Source organism: Leptodactylus fuscus, chromosome 11 (genome assembly GCF_031893055.1).
Source record: "Leptodactylus fuscus isolate aLepFus1 chromosome 11, aLepFus1.hap2, whole genome shotgun sequence".
Classification (NCBI taxonomy): domain Eukaryota; kingdom Metazoa; phylum Chordata; class Amphibia; order Anura; family Leptodactylidae; genus Leptodactylus; species Leptodactylus fuscus.
The window spans coordinates 26,267,609-26,282,776 of NC_134275.1; the positions used below are offsets into that span (position 1 = coordinate 26,267,609).

General features: G+C 42.8%; 1 protein-coding gene across 1 annotated transcript in view; it reads left to right on the top strand.

The window, feature by feature from the left end:
- FRMPD3 (FERM and PDZ domain containing 3) overlaps positions 1 to 15,168 on the top strand; it is a 304,332-nt gene that overhangs the window by 213,355 nt on the left and 75,809 nt on the right. The window contains exon 10 of the mRNA XM_075259354.1: positions 6,619 to 6,738. Within this exon, the coding sequence (XP_075115455.1) occupies positions 6,619 to 6,738 (120 nt within the window). The remainder of the gene's footprint in view (positions 1 to 6,618; positions 6,739 to 15,168) is intronic.

A 15,168-nucleotide genomic window follows, 5' to 3' on the forward strand; every position in this document is an offset into this window, starting at 1 on the left:
TCTAATTCTAAAATATCCTCCTTGATTTATAGATTTTCTGTTTCTGATTGTGTTGCCATCATTCCCATGATGCCTCAGCACATCACACAGACAGTACCATCTCTAGCTGGCCAAGCAACACTTGGTCAGCTAGAGACAGTACTATCTCTGTCTGCTGTGAACACAATGGGCCACATTTACTAAGGCACCTAGAAATTGTCCAAAAATGCACCTCAGCTTGCTGAATTTTTGGCACACTATGGCGCATCTCAGCCTCTGCACCCCGTTCACCACATTTTTAGACAGTGGGCAGAGCGGGCTAAAAATTCCAAGAGGCCAAAATATCTTAGTAAGTACAGTGAGTTGTGAGGATTGAATTAAGACTGGTAGAAGGATTGCCAGTTTTAATAAATTGTCTCCAATGTGGACATGGACTATAAGCTCTTCTTTATTATAAAAAAAGGGATAGAAGCTATGATGGACGTTTCTGACTTCCTGTGTGGAAAAACGTGTGTGGTAACAGTCAATCAGGAAGGCTCTTCCTCACATCAGCGTCTGTTGCGCTGTACTGTGAGAGCGGTGAGGAGTGCCCCCCTCCACCCTTGATAGTACTAGTCCATGTAGATTTATAATGATTAAGGCTATGTTCACACCGAGGCGCGGTCTCCACCTGGGAACTCCATTCCCCATTTCACTTTAAAAATGCGGAGAGAAAAGTCCTGGAAGAAGCGCTTTTCTCTCTGCACTTTTTTGCCCTTTCCGGGTGGAAACCTGGTGGACCCCGTTATAGTCTAGAACTGGCAACCTTTTTTGTTTGGCGTGAAGATTTAAATTGAAAAAAATCACAGATTCGGTCCTCGGAGTGCTGAGCAACAATTGTAAGGCTGACGACACCTACACTAAAGTCATATAGCACAAACATAGGGGTACTGTCATGCTGTCATGCTTCCAGCCACATACGTTTGCCACTATTTGCCTTGATACATCTGTACTTTTCCATTAGAAGCAATTTAAGTACATGTGTAAAACGCAATTGTACATGTATATGACTGAGAACCATCCATTCCCCGGCTGCCGGTACTTTCACTTTTCTGTAAGGAAAACGTAGATTAATTTCAGCCATTTTTAATTCCTGTGCCACACTTACCCCAAAGAGACTGCCTAAGACTGAAGCCCCATGTTGCGGAAACGCAGCTTTTTCGTTGCATATTTTGCTGCATTTTTCTGAGCCTAAGCCAGGAATAGACTGAGCAGAAGGTAGAAGTATAAGAACTTTCTTTATATGTCATATTCCTTTTGTAGATATTCTTGGCTTTGGCTGGAAAAAAAATTCTGCAACAAAAACGCAGCATTTCCGCAATGTGGGGCCTCAGCCTTAGGCCTCCTGCACACAAACTTAACGGATGTGGTTTTCACTGACCTATACATTACATATAAATTGACAGGGCCACAAATGCAGACAGATATAGGACAAAGATAGGACCTGCTTCATAATTTGCAGCTCTTCAATTTGGCTTAGACACATAGCCGCAAAAAGAATGGCTGTATATATGAGTCAATTTAAATATATAGGTGCGTACTTTTATCCACAGTTGTGGATAAAAAAGTATGGTCATGTGCATTACAGTTTAGTAACTCCATGTACAGTTAACCCTATCATGTCCCTTACATTAACCCCTGTGTGCTTTACATAAGGGTTACTGATTTGTGAGACACATGGAGATAAGTATCTTCATTATTGTGGTCTTTATTAGTACCCTCATATTTCTTATATATTAGTAACCCTTATGTGAAGTACACAGGGGTTAATGTGAGGGACATTATGGGGTTAAAGATGACCTCTCACCTTCTGGGGCACATGCGGTGTAATACATCGCTAGAAAGCCAACAGTGAGCTGAATTCAGCTTTCACGTTCTGTGCCCCCGGGAACCGAAGCTCTTCACTGTCAAAAGGGCATTTCTGACAGTCAATCAGGAACGCCCTTCCTCACAGCAGCGTCTATTGCGCTGTACTGTGAGAGTGGTGAGGAATGCCTCCCTCCGCCCTTGATAGTACTCGTTCACAGAAGAGTATTGCGTGGGCATTCCTCACCGCTCAGCATCATTGCTGGGCGGTAAGCAACGCCCCCTCTCTACGGTACCAGCACTCACAGCTCTTCACCGGGGGCACAGAACGTGAAAGCCGATAGTGCACTGAATTCAGCGCCCTGTTGGCTTTCTAGCGGTGTATTACACCGCATGTGCCCCAGGTGGTGAAAGGTCCTCTTTAACTGCTATTAATGTGAGTTACATGGAGTTTCTAAAACTAAATTAATAACACCAAAAGCCTGATATTAATAGGAATATTAACTCCAGAATGCACCTGTTGATTTTTCTTTCTTACTTTCACCTCCTGTCCTTTGCAGGCTGCAGACAGCAAGAGCAGGGTCCAGGCAGGATCCTTGTGCTGTAATAATGAGCTCTGTCTCTGGGCTTTCCTCACCCCTTCTCATTGGTGGGAAGTGAGAGAAGGGGGAGTAAAGCCCTTCAGTCCTCCGATCAGGATCTCTACCTCTTCATTTACTACATGAAGGCATGAAGATCCTGTGTAGATTTATGTACTAGCCATGTAGCTGAGAATTCAGGTCTTCCTTACATCAGATGTCTTACACCCACAGTCTGAGTGAGGGAGACTGCCATTTCCACCTTGCAGGTATACTGTACATGGCCTGGCATTGACCAAATGTTTGAATAATGAAAGTTTGCATGTCTTGAGTGAAATGTTATTCAGATGGAGGACAAAAAAAGCTAGGATAAAAAGTATTGGTATTGAAGATATACTGTGATACCTGGCTCCAAGTCATTAATAGCAGATTTTTTAAAGTCCTGTGAGTTGGGCAGTAAGGTCATGAATCAGAATTGCAAAAGATGCACCATCATCACCACATCCAAATGATGTAAAAGAAAATAAGATGAATTAAATCAGATCACCTTTTGTAAATTGCTGAAGCTCATATGCCCATTTAAGGCACTTTAGACAGAGTTCAGTACAGACAATATGACCGTTCTGATGTTCTCCACTGTATGTTGTTACACTTTTCTTTTACAGCCAACATTAAGTTTTTCAGCAATATGTGCTATATAGCAGCTCCTCTTTGGTTGTATAATAGATTGGCTCTTCAGGCTCACCAGTGAGACTTGCGTGTTAATGACCCTGTCATCGATTCAACAGTTTGGGCCACTTTTTGTAGATAATAACCTCTGCATATGGAGAGTACCCTACAAGACCTACCCATTTATAGAGGCCCTGACGCTTGTCTATCCCTCACAATTTGGCGCTAAGGCCCTATTCACATCTGTGTTCGGGTTACCACTTGGGGAGTCCACTTGGGGACCCCTGAATGGAAACCTATATGTATTAAAAAGCAGTTACCTGGGAAACCCGCAGACTGCATAAACTATAATGGGGTCCGTGTGGTTTCCACATGAAACATGCCATGAGAAAAGTCCTGCAAGCAGCACTGGGGTCCGCAGGTTTCCTGAAGGTAACCGCTTTTTAATGAGTATAGGTTTCCATTCGGGGCCTCCCCAAGAGGACTCCTCAAACCGAAACCCGAACACAGATGTGAACTGGGCTCAAGTTTCCAATACTAAATTCATGCGACCGAGTTTCACCTGTGAAACTCAGACTCAGTCCGTGTATTCCCCATATTTCCTAATCTGAACTTCATGCAATGACTCCCAGAAACATCCTGCCCCATACTGTAAATGGTACCAGACAGTATGTTTCTAGGAAGCAGGGACTCTTGATGCCAAGAGTATCGATCCAGGCATGAAGTTCAATTAAGTAAATTCTGAAATCAATCCTTCTAGGCTAGGACTACAAAGGGATCTTGGCCACAACACCATTGAGCGAATGAAGAATGCACTTTCATTAGGCTATACCACAGCATAATAGAAACATTTGGGGTCACATTGCAACTCACAGGTTGCTGCAAATGTGGCATAACAGTCACAAAAACCCTACTGAATAGAAATCGGCAAACCAGATTTGTTTCAAGTCGAACAAATTTGGTACGAACCACAAATTAAATTAGTTTACAACAAAGTGTAGAACACTCTCAGGACTCCTAGGAACCTATGTATCCCAGTTTCTAGTTGTCTAAGGCAAACACAGCCAAAGTTATGTCAAAATGAAAGTGATATGTATGTCTATGAAAAATGGATAGTAATCAGTGGATATAAACTCCAAGTTTTTTTCTTAGACACGCATTTGTTATATTGAAAAAGGAAATGGTTTTGTATAGTGGGATGGGATGAACCAGGCCACAGACATGTCTGAGTGTTAGTAGTGCTGGCAACATGAGTGGCAGTATGGTATGGAAAGATACAATGGACCAGGCTGCAGGACATGTCTGGCAGTGGTGGTAGCTGTTTAGGAGTAGCAAGAAGCATCAACTGTTGGACTATAGGTGAATTCTATGTATAACTCTACCTACTGGTTCAGCCAGTGGGTCTCAGTTGCCTGTTATGGCTCTAGTTGATTCTGTGAGGTGAAAAATTTTTGGTTTATCATGTTCTAGGTATTGTACTGGCTGCTGATCCTGCTGCTTTAACTCCTGCGTGAGGTGGACTTGGGTGGGCAAAAGACACCTAGGTACGCATGCAACTGTTACCCCTCATTCACATCTGCCTTTGGGAATCTGTTCGGGAAGTCTGCATCCGGACCCCTCGAATGGACTACCGAACGCATTTGCAAGCGGTGTGTAATGAAAGCACACGAACCCCATAGATTATAATGGGGTCCGTGTACTTGCCGCACTGCCCGCACGAATCATGCAGATAGGAAAGTAGTTTGTGAACTACTTTCATGTCTGCATGTTCCCTGCAGAGATCTGGCGACAAGCACACGGACCCCATTATAGTTCATGGGGTCCGTGTGCTTCACTGCACACGGCTTGCAAATGCGTTCGGTATTCTGTTCTGGGGGTCCCCATGTGGACTCCCCTGAACAGAACACCAACACAGATGTGAACGAGGGGTCACTTGCAGTATCTGCTATAAAACAGATACTGTCTGATATAAATAGTGAGGAGAACCCAGACGGTATTATATGCTCCGCAGTAGGACCACCAAACAGTATTATATTCTCCACAGTACCACAGTAGCCTCCCCTCAGTGTTATATGCTCCACAGTAGGCTCCCCACACAGTATTATACGTTCCTTAGTAAAAAAAAAACAAAAAAACACAAGATTATATGCTCCACAGTGGCACCCACACACATTATTATATGCAGCGCTGGGTCCTTGGTTCAAATCCTGTCAGGGACAACATCGGCAAGGAGTTTATATGTTCTCCCCGTGTTTGTGTGGGTTTCCTCAGGGTACTCCGGTTTCCTCCCACACACCAAAGACAATCTGATAGGGACTGTAGATTGTGAGCCCTATATGGGACAGTGACTGTCAATGTCTGTAAATGCGGAATATGTTGGCGCTATACAAGTAAGCATAATAAATAAATAATAAATATGCTTATCAATACGCCCCCCCCATTATTTTATGCTCCTCAATACCCCCACACACACAGTATTATATGCTACTCAGTACGCCCCCCTCCAGTATTATATGCTCCTCAGTACCCCCTAACCGTATTATATCCTCCTCAGTACGCATTCCCCCAGTATTATATGCTCCCTAGTACCCCACACACAGTATTATATGCTCCTCAGTATGCCCCCCTCCCACACACAGTATTATATGCTCCTCAGTACTCCCCCCACACGCACACAGTATTATATGCTCCTCAGCATGCATTCCCCAGTATTATATGATCTTCAGTATCACTGACACACACTCTCACACACTCTTATACTCATGAAGAGCCACCGGCGTCCACCTCCTTTTGTCTGCGGGCGCTGATGACTCATGTCATCGTGCCTGGATCTGGGGAGATATCAAACTCAGTCACTGTAGGCCAAAGTCGCGCGATCTGCAGCCTACACTGACAGCTTTCAGCTGTATGTGCATTTGCATATACAACTGAAGGCAGCGATCACTCATCAACGGAGAATCCTGTACAGGATTCCCTGTTAGTGAACGATCCGGGCAACCGCACGTCTGCTATCATAGAGAGCTCTGCGTGCCCTCTCTGGCACGCATGCCATAGGTTCGCCATCACAGATCTAGGATATATCTATCCTGATAATATTCCAATTTCTTTTCCCTTTTGGAGGAAGTAAACAATTTCCCGATTTTCACTTTATAATGAAGGTCTAAGAGCATTGCCATGCAGTTCTCATCCCTCTGCTTGATGCTAATATTCTGCTTGTCACTGTGCAAGCAGCACAGCATACACCTGTATATTTTGATAGGTGTTCTAGTCAGAGACAAATCAGCATTTCTTTGATTTTGTTGAAATCCAAACAATTTTGAATATTTGAGTTGACAGTGTCACAGTTGCATCAAAGAGCCACTCAGCCCTATTCCTAATGTTATGGTCCTACACTTGCTCCTCTTTCATACACACAGTTCATTAAAAAAAATTATTAGTATTTTTATGTTTTCTATAGTGAATTTAAAAGAAAATGCTGACTTTAAATATTTATGCTATTTACATTTATAGCTAAACTAATCTGCACTTGTGCATCTGTTCTTTCAAGGTTGTGCATCGAACCCACTATCAAGGAATGAGATGCTTGTTCAGAGTAAGCTTCTTTCCCAAGGATCCCGCTGATATTCTCCATTCTGACCCTGCTGCATTTGAATATCTATACATACAGGTAATAATAAAAATGTAAGCATACAGATCATTTAGCTTATGCATTCAAACAAGTAGTTAAAAAGCTGTAGCTTGATTGGTTGATAGTATATAATATTATACATAAACATCTGAATACTTATTTTCAAAATATGCATTTTTTTTCATATATGCACATTGCGGTTTTTTTGTATTTACATACAGTACAGACCAAAAGTTTGGACACACCTTCTCAAAGAGTTTTCTGTATTTTCATGATTGTGAAAATTGTAGAGTCACACTGAAGGCATCAAAACTATGAATTAACTCATGTGGAATTATATACTTAACAAAAAAGTGTGAAACAACTGAAAATATGTCTTATATTCTAGGTTCTTCAAAGTAGCCACCTTTTGCTTTGATTACTGCTTTGCACACTCTTGGCATTCTCTTGATGAGCTTCACAAGAGTTAGTCACCTGAAATGGACTTCCAACAGTCTTGAAGGAGTTCCCAGAGATGCTTAGCACTTGTTGGCCCTTTAGCCTTCACTCTGTGGTCCAGTTCACCCCAAACCATCTTGAATTGTGTTCAGGTCTGGTGACTGTGGAGGCCAGTTCATCTGGCATAGTACCCCATCACTCTCTTTCTTGGTCAAATAACCCTTACACAGCCTGGAGGTGTGTTTGGGGTCATTGTTCTGTTGAAAAATAAATGATGGTCCAACTAAACGCAAACCGGATGGAATAAGTATGCCGTTGCAAGATGCTGCGGTAGCCACGCTGGTTCAGCATGCCTTCAATTTTGAATAAATCCCCAACAGAGTCACCAGCAAAGCACCCCCACACCATCACACCCCACTGGCATGTAGAGTCCATCCGTTCACCTTTTCTGCGTCGCACAAAGACAAGGTGGTTGGAACCAAAGATCTCAAATTTGTACTCATCAGACCAAAGCACAAATTTCCACTGGTCTCATGTTCATTCCTTGTGTTCTTTAGCCCAAACAAGTCTCTTTTGCTTGTTGCCTGTCCTTATCAGTGGTTTTCTAGCAGTTATTTTACCATGAAGGCCTGCTGCACAAAGTCTCCTCTTAACAGTTGTTGTAGAGATGTGTCTGCTGCTAGAACTCTGCGTGGCATTGACCTGGTCTCTAATCTGAGCTGCTGTTAACCTGCGATTTCTGAGGCTGGTGACTCGGATGAACTTATCCTCTGCAGCAGAGGTGACTCTTGGTCTTCCTGTCCTAGGGCGGTCCTCATGTGAGCCAGTTTCTTTGTAGCACTTGATGGTTTTTGCAACTGCATTTGGGGACACTTTCAAAGTTTTCCCAATTTTTTGGACTGACTGACACTCTTTTTTCTTTACTTAGCTGCTTTTTTCTTGCCATAATACAAATTCTAACAGTTTATAGCTGTGTATCCACCTGACTTCCTCACAACACAACTGATGGTCCCAACCCCATTTTATAAGGCAAGAAATCCCACTTATTAAACCTGAAATGGCAAAAAAGAAAGAAAACACGGCACCGAGCCGTTCCTAGCGTAACACCCTCAAAATATGAAGGGATAGTAAAAAGACAACAGGTGACTGCTCATCTGATCCAGTTGTGTGGGACACAACAACCGGTAGACGTATCAACCAAGAGCCCAATGAAATACCGGAGGGCAGCTGCTAGTCACCGTCACCGGGATGTCTGAATGAGTAGAAGAATGGACCAGCCTTGTGGAGGACAGGCAGTAAAACCAGCGCCGGACAGCGTGCGGGCTGCCTGTTTGGCGCCTGACGTCCTTTCCTGCCACTTACACCGTATTCTAGCCTTTATATAATCCCGACCTGCCCAGTGTGTGCTAAGTTCTTTGTCCACTGGGGCAGGGTAAGTTGATATATGTTATTCCTTTGTGTTTAACTTTTTTCCACTATACTGTTATACTTTTCCCATTGGGTACATGTTGGACGAACTTATGAGTAGTAATCCTGCTTACCAACAAGACTGCAGTTGTGTTTAGCCATAATGTCATATAGGGGACTTAAGTATTTTTTTATGCCATGGTTCTTTCATTGCTTGTAACCTATTCATGTACAATTTTTTTTACCAATTTATAATTGTCTTATGGTCTTTAATCCATTAAGTTGGTATTATTATTGAATATCTTGAATACTGTTCAGACCAAGAGCTTGTATGATTATTTATATCTTATTTCATTACATAATTTATCACACATTTTAGTATACACATTTTATTTACACATACTGTTTAAACCTTATTGTCAAATATGCTTGTAATTATTTATCTTTAAAGATTGATATTGCACTTGAGAAAGGGCTCCAATGCCCGGAACGTGTCGTGCCAAATAAAGTTGTCTTCTATATCCATCTTGGGTGAGCGCTGGTTTTACTGCCTGTCCCCCACAAGGCTGGTCCATTCTTCTACTTATTAAACCTGACAGGGCACACCTGTGAAGTGAAAACCATTTCCGGTGACTACCTCTTGTGAAGCTCATCAAAAGAGTAAGGTAAAAGGATTTTGGGGATATGTTAAAAGCAAAAGAAAAGTGAAGGAGACCATTGGAGTCCTGAAGAATGACAAAGGAGAAACAGTTAACATGGTGGAACAGCAGGTGGAGCTACTAAATTCATATTTTGTATCCGTCTTCTCCCAAGAAACTAATGGAAATATCGACATTAATGGTGATGGAGATGAGGGGAAGGAGAACTCCAAGCTGACTATAAGCAAAGGTCTGGTAAGAGAGCACTTAGCCAAGTTACAGGAAACCAAGTCCCCAGGACCAGATGATTTACACCCTAGAGTCCTGAAAGAGATAGCAGAGGAAATAACAGAACCCCTTGCTATAATCTTCGGTAAGTCATGGGAAACAGGAGTGGTCCCTTTAGATTGGAAAAGGGCAAATGTTGTCCCCATCTACAAAAAGGGGAACAGGGACGATCCAGGAAATTACAGGCCGGTAAGTCTGACCTCGATAGCAGGAAAAATCTTTGAGCAAATTGTCAAGGAACATTTACTTCGGTACCTGGATGGGAAGGCATTAATTAACCAGAGCCAGCACGGCTTTATGACCAATAAATCTTGTCAGACTAACCTGATTTCCTTCTGCAACAAAATCACTGAATGGTTGGACCAAGGGAATGCCGTGGACATAGTATATCTTGACTTCAGTAAGGCATTTGATAAAGTATCACATAACCTTCTTATTGAAAAAATGATTAAGTATGGCTTTGACAAAAAATCAGTTAGGTGGATTCACAACTGGCTTAATGATCGGGCACAACGAGTAATACTAAATGGCTACACATCGAACTGGAAGAAAGTCCAAAGCGGGGTGCCGCAGGGCTCTGTTCTGGGCCCAGTACTTTTTAATATCTTTATAAATGATCTGGACGATGGAATTATTGGGGAACTCATAAAATTTGCAAATGATACGAAGATAGGAGGAATAGCCAACACTAGAGAGGAGAGAGAGTGTATTCAAAAGGACTTAGACACACTGGAACAATGGGCTGAGGCGAACAAAATGGTATTTAACAGGGACAAATGCAAAGTTCTACATCTGGGTAACAGAAATGTAAAAAACATATATAGTATGGGAGGAATAGAACTAAGTGATAGCATAGGGGAAAAGGACTTGGGCATAATAGTAGATCACAAATTCAACATGAGGCAACAGTGCGGTGCTGCTGCAAAAAAGGCGAATAAAATTCTGGGATGTATTAAGACAAGCATTGAATCTAGATCAAGAGAGGTCATTATTCCGCTGTACTCTTCCCTGGTCAGACCACACCTGGAATACTGTGTACAGTTCTGGGCGCCTCAATTCAAGAAAGACATCGATATATTGGAGCAAGTCCAGAGAAGAGCAACCAAAATGGTGGAAGGTCTGCAAACCATGTCCTATGAGGAGCGGCTAAAAGAACTGGGATTGTTTAGTTTGCAGAAGAGAAGGCTGAGGGGAGATTTAATAGCAGTCTACAAATATCTGAAAGGTAGTCACAGTGCAGAGGGATCTACCCTATTCTCATTAGCACAAGGAAGTACAAGAAGCAATGGGATGAAACTAAAGGGAAAGAGATACAGATTAGACATTAGGAAAAACTTTCTGACAGTGAGGGCAGTGAGAGAGTGGAATAGGCTGCCACGGGAGGTGGTGGGCGCTCCATCAATGGAAATCTTCAAGCGGAATCTGGATAAACATATAGCTGGGATGATTTAGGAAGACCTGCACTCGCAGGGGGTTGGACCCGATGGCCCTTGAGGTCCCTTCCAACTCTACCATAAGAATAAGAATAAGAAAAGAAGAGTGTGCAAAGCAGTAATTAAAGCAAAAGGTGGCTACTTTGAAGAACCTAGAATATAAGACATATTATCAGTTGTTTGACACTTGTTTGTTAAGTATATAATTCCACATGTGTTAATTCATAGTTTTGATGCCTTCAGTGTGAATCTACAATTTTCATATTCATGAAAATACAGAAAACTCTTTGAATGAGAAGGTGTGTTCAAACTTTTGGTCTGTACTGTATGTTTAAGTAAACTTAGACATACCTTTATCATCTCCAGTTATAGCTTAAAGGGGTATTCCCACGTCGCATACTCGCTAGTCTTCGCTGCTGTAAATTCTTATGTCTTCCGGCTTTGTTGCGTCATTGGTGGGCGGGGTTACATATGCAAAGCCAGCGGCGAGAAGTCATCGCTTCTATGCCTGCATGAAGCCCGCAGCGGCAGGAGCGATTCTGCTATTCCGCTCCTCCGCCCCCCCCCCTCCCATCCCCTCCGGAATATCAGCATCGCTCCTGTCGCTGCTGGCTTCATGCAGGGCAGGAGCGTAGCGATGTTGCAGGCTATGTCTTATTTTCAGGGGATGTCTTATTTTATTTTTGTGTGCTGCTTCCACCACTGTGCTACACTGATATGTGCTTGCTGCGCAAAGACATCATGAAGAAAAACATTGCAGCCGGCTGAACGCTGTGTGTGGTGCCTCCGTGTGTACAGGAAAGCCGGCTGCTGCCGCTTCTGTAATACCGTACATTGTATCCATTGTTCCTGCTGCTGTGGGATGGGCTGGGAGAGTGGACCCCCCACACACACACACACTGCTTACGATGCTTTGTGTATGTACAGCAGGCATCTCCAAGCTCATCCTACAGCAGCAGGAACAGTGGATACAATGTATCGCAGCGGTGTCAGCAGCCGGCATACCTGTGCACACGGAACATCGTGCACAGTGTTCAGCCAGTTGCAATGTTTTTCTTCATACAATCTTTATGCAGAAAGATTATTATTTATTGGGGGATGTCTTACTTTCGGGGGTTGCCTTATATTAGGCAATTCAACAAAACCTCTGCCATGTCTTACTTTTGGGGGATGACTTATTTTTGGGGAAACAGGGTAGTGTAGAATACTATTAGGGCTCCTAGAAACCTATCTATCTAATTTCTAGCTACCTAAGGCAAACACAGATGAAGCAATGTCAAAGTGAATGTGACAGGTATGTTTATGGAAAAAAAACGAATGCTAAGCAGAAGATTCAAACTCTATAGGTTGTATATATTGGAAGGTGATGGTGGATGTGTTTCCCTGAGTGGTGGTAGTTGTAGCAATATGTGGCAATACAGCAGAACATAATATGTAAGGGTCCATTTACACGGAGTAACGCAAGGCGTTTTTTTGTGCTTATTTTGTGCTTATTTTTACGGCCGTAAAAAGACGTTTCCATTGAGTTCTATAGTAAAATACGCCTGTATTTTTACGTCCGTAATTTTATGTATGCCAAGCTGAAAGTCACTCCTCATAGAGTCTTGTTGACTAGCATGGTAATATTGTCAGGCAATTAATATTGTTTACACCATAAATGACACATGTTTTTGTACACTGTTCAGTGCGGTATTATATGCATTGCATCCTTGGTTCCATTTATTAATACACATCTTAAGAAAAGGTTAATCTTCTAGGTGTGATTTGATTTGACTTACTACAGCCATTCATAAAAGTGGAACTACAGGTAGGCTATAGGGGCTCTCCCGAATCGACCCCTGGTGGAGGACTCTAGCCAATACGGTGTTCACAACAATGGTGAAGATTCAGGTGGAGGCACTGTGTGATCAAGTTGGGGAAGAGGTTACAGCTATAACCATTTCTGTAATACTTAAAGCCCCTCTGTGGATTCCCTCAGAGGGGGTGTTGCACATATGATGGATTAGGCTGCAGGACATGTCTGCCTGGCTAGTGGTGTTGGTGGTAGGCACTAGGCAGCTGTGGCAATTTGTATGTCAGTGCAGAAGGGCATAATATGATGGACCAGGCCACAGGACATGTCTGAGTGGTGGCAGTGGTACTAACTATTTAAGAGTAGAAGCCAGCATCTGCAGCAGTACAGTAAAAGGAAGATAATACTAAAAGGAGACATGTTTTTCCTGGCAGCTGAATAAGCTAAAATAGCTTCTCAAATGGAAAGGATTCTATGATCCTGAGAACAACACTTGTAAGGCAGGAAATATCCTGGATGAACCTGACAGTTTTCCCTGTATGGGAGAAAATGCCACATAAATATTGTATTGGTGGAGTGACAATTGGAGAAATTTCAAGAAAAATATGGGGTGCGCTTTCAACGTGACTGGCCTGGCTGCCAGCTGTAAAAGCTAGACTATCTTCCAAAAGTGATCATTGTGTCTGTGATTTCCTGCATGCAGTAATCTTTCACTGTATAATGCTGCGCAAACTAACGCTCCAGCATCTGCAACACTGTGACTCAATATGCGCTTCACCTTACTAGCAAGAAGTGCAGTGACAGTGAACAAGTGACATTTGATATACTTTAAGGATAAATTTGGGGCACACTTTCAGTGTACTGTAATACTCAGGAGGGCCAGGATTTATGTCACGGGTAGTATGTCAGATGTGGCCAGCTTGTAGAATGACACTTGATCCCAAATGTGCACAAAGCCTTTTTGATGTCCCCGACTACCCACCCCCACATGGTACCTGACAATGACAACAGACAACCAGGTCTAGGGGGTAGTCATTGCTGTTTTTACTAGCAGGACGAGGTAATACAAATGTACAGATGATGGCGTAATTCTTCACATACAATACTGTGATCCCTGCAGGTAGTGTCCAGTTAAGCAGGTGATGGAGAATGGAGCAAAAATACTTTGGGTAGTTTAATTAGTAGTTGCTTGATTAGTTTAACTTGGATATACTTGTAAAGATGGCCTGTATCCAGGGGGTTAGTCCTCAACAAACTGGGTACACGTATGTAGAAGAGGAAACGGGTGTTGACAGCGGGAGACCCTCAAATTCTGTCAGACTAGTTATGGGCTCCTTAAATATAGATTTGTCCCAAAGACTTACTTGCAGAGAGATATGTGCGTAGTTCCCAGATGTATGGATAACAGGTCGTTATACTTTAGTACTTGCAGACTTGGGGCTTTAGAGGAAAACACTCTCTGAGAAGAATCTTTAGCACAGAGGAAGAGACCTCTCTGGTAGAAGTACACTGATGCTTGGCTAACATGTTCAACCCTGCTCCACATGTCCAGATCTCTGCACACACACCGATCAACAGGGTTTACACCCTCTTCAGAGAGAGCTGTAACCCAACTCCTCCTGCAGGCCAATCAAGGGAGCTTGATTGGTTCTGAAGGTCACCTGATCATACTGGACACTCCTTTACATTGACACACTAGGATGAAATGAAAAGTATAGGCAGGTGCAGTTCACCAAACATCCACAAGATGGTGAATTCATAGACCCCCATGTGTGCTGGGTTTTGTGAAATAAATATATATGTTAAATATATAGGAAGGAATGGGGAGATACCTCTTTACTTCATATGCAAATGTCCATACCATCTCGGTCTACAAGGACTATTAAAGGGAATGGTACGAGTAGTATCGGGACATTACAGTACCTACTACCTAGCTTGCCAGCTGAAAAAGTGATCATTGTGTTTGTGCAGTTTGTAGCTACTATGGGTGCCCGAACAGCAACATTGATCCAGTGGACCATGACAGATAATGTATTGTCCTCTTCCCACAATTAATGATTCACATATTGAGTGAGGCATGCACCTTTCACCACATGGACATTTACAAGGAGAAGTCCACATGGCCATCAAGCAGGGACAACTTTCCTTGAGAAATATTGGTGGCTAGGTATTCTCTATGAAGAATATGCTGCTATCAGCTAGTAAAATGCAGTGGATTGCATTAAGTTGCTAGGCAACTGCACAGCCAGAACTTGGACAGGTGGGAGTTAAATTTTCAGACCAGCCAGATGATTGGCTGGAGGAGGAGAAAAAGGATAATGTGACGTTCTCGGTGTGGAATGGATGTGGGCTAGTGACAAAGATGATTATGGGGAGAAGGAATGGAATGGTCTTCTTGCTCACTTGTTGCCAAATATCCTGGTGACACGATTTCACAAACAGTATGAATCTGTTTGCAGATCTCGTATCTTGC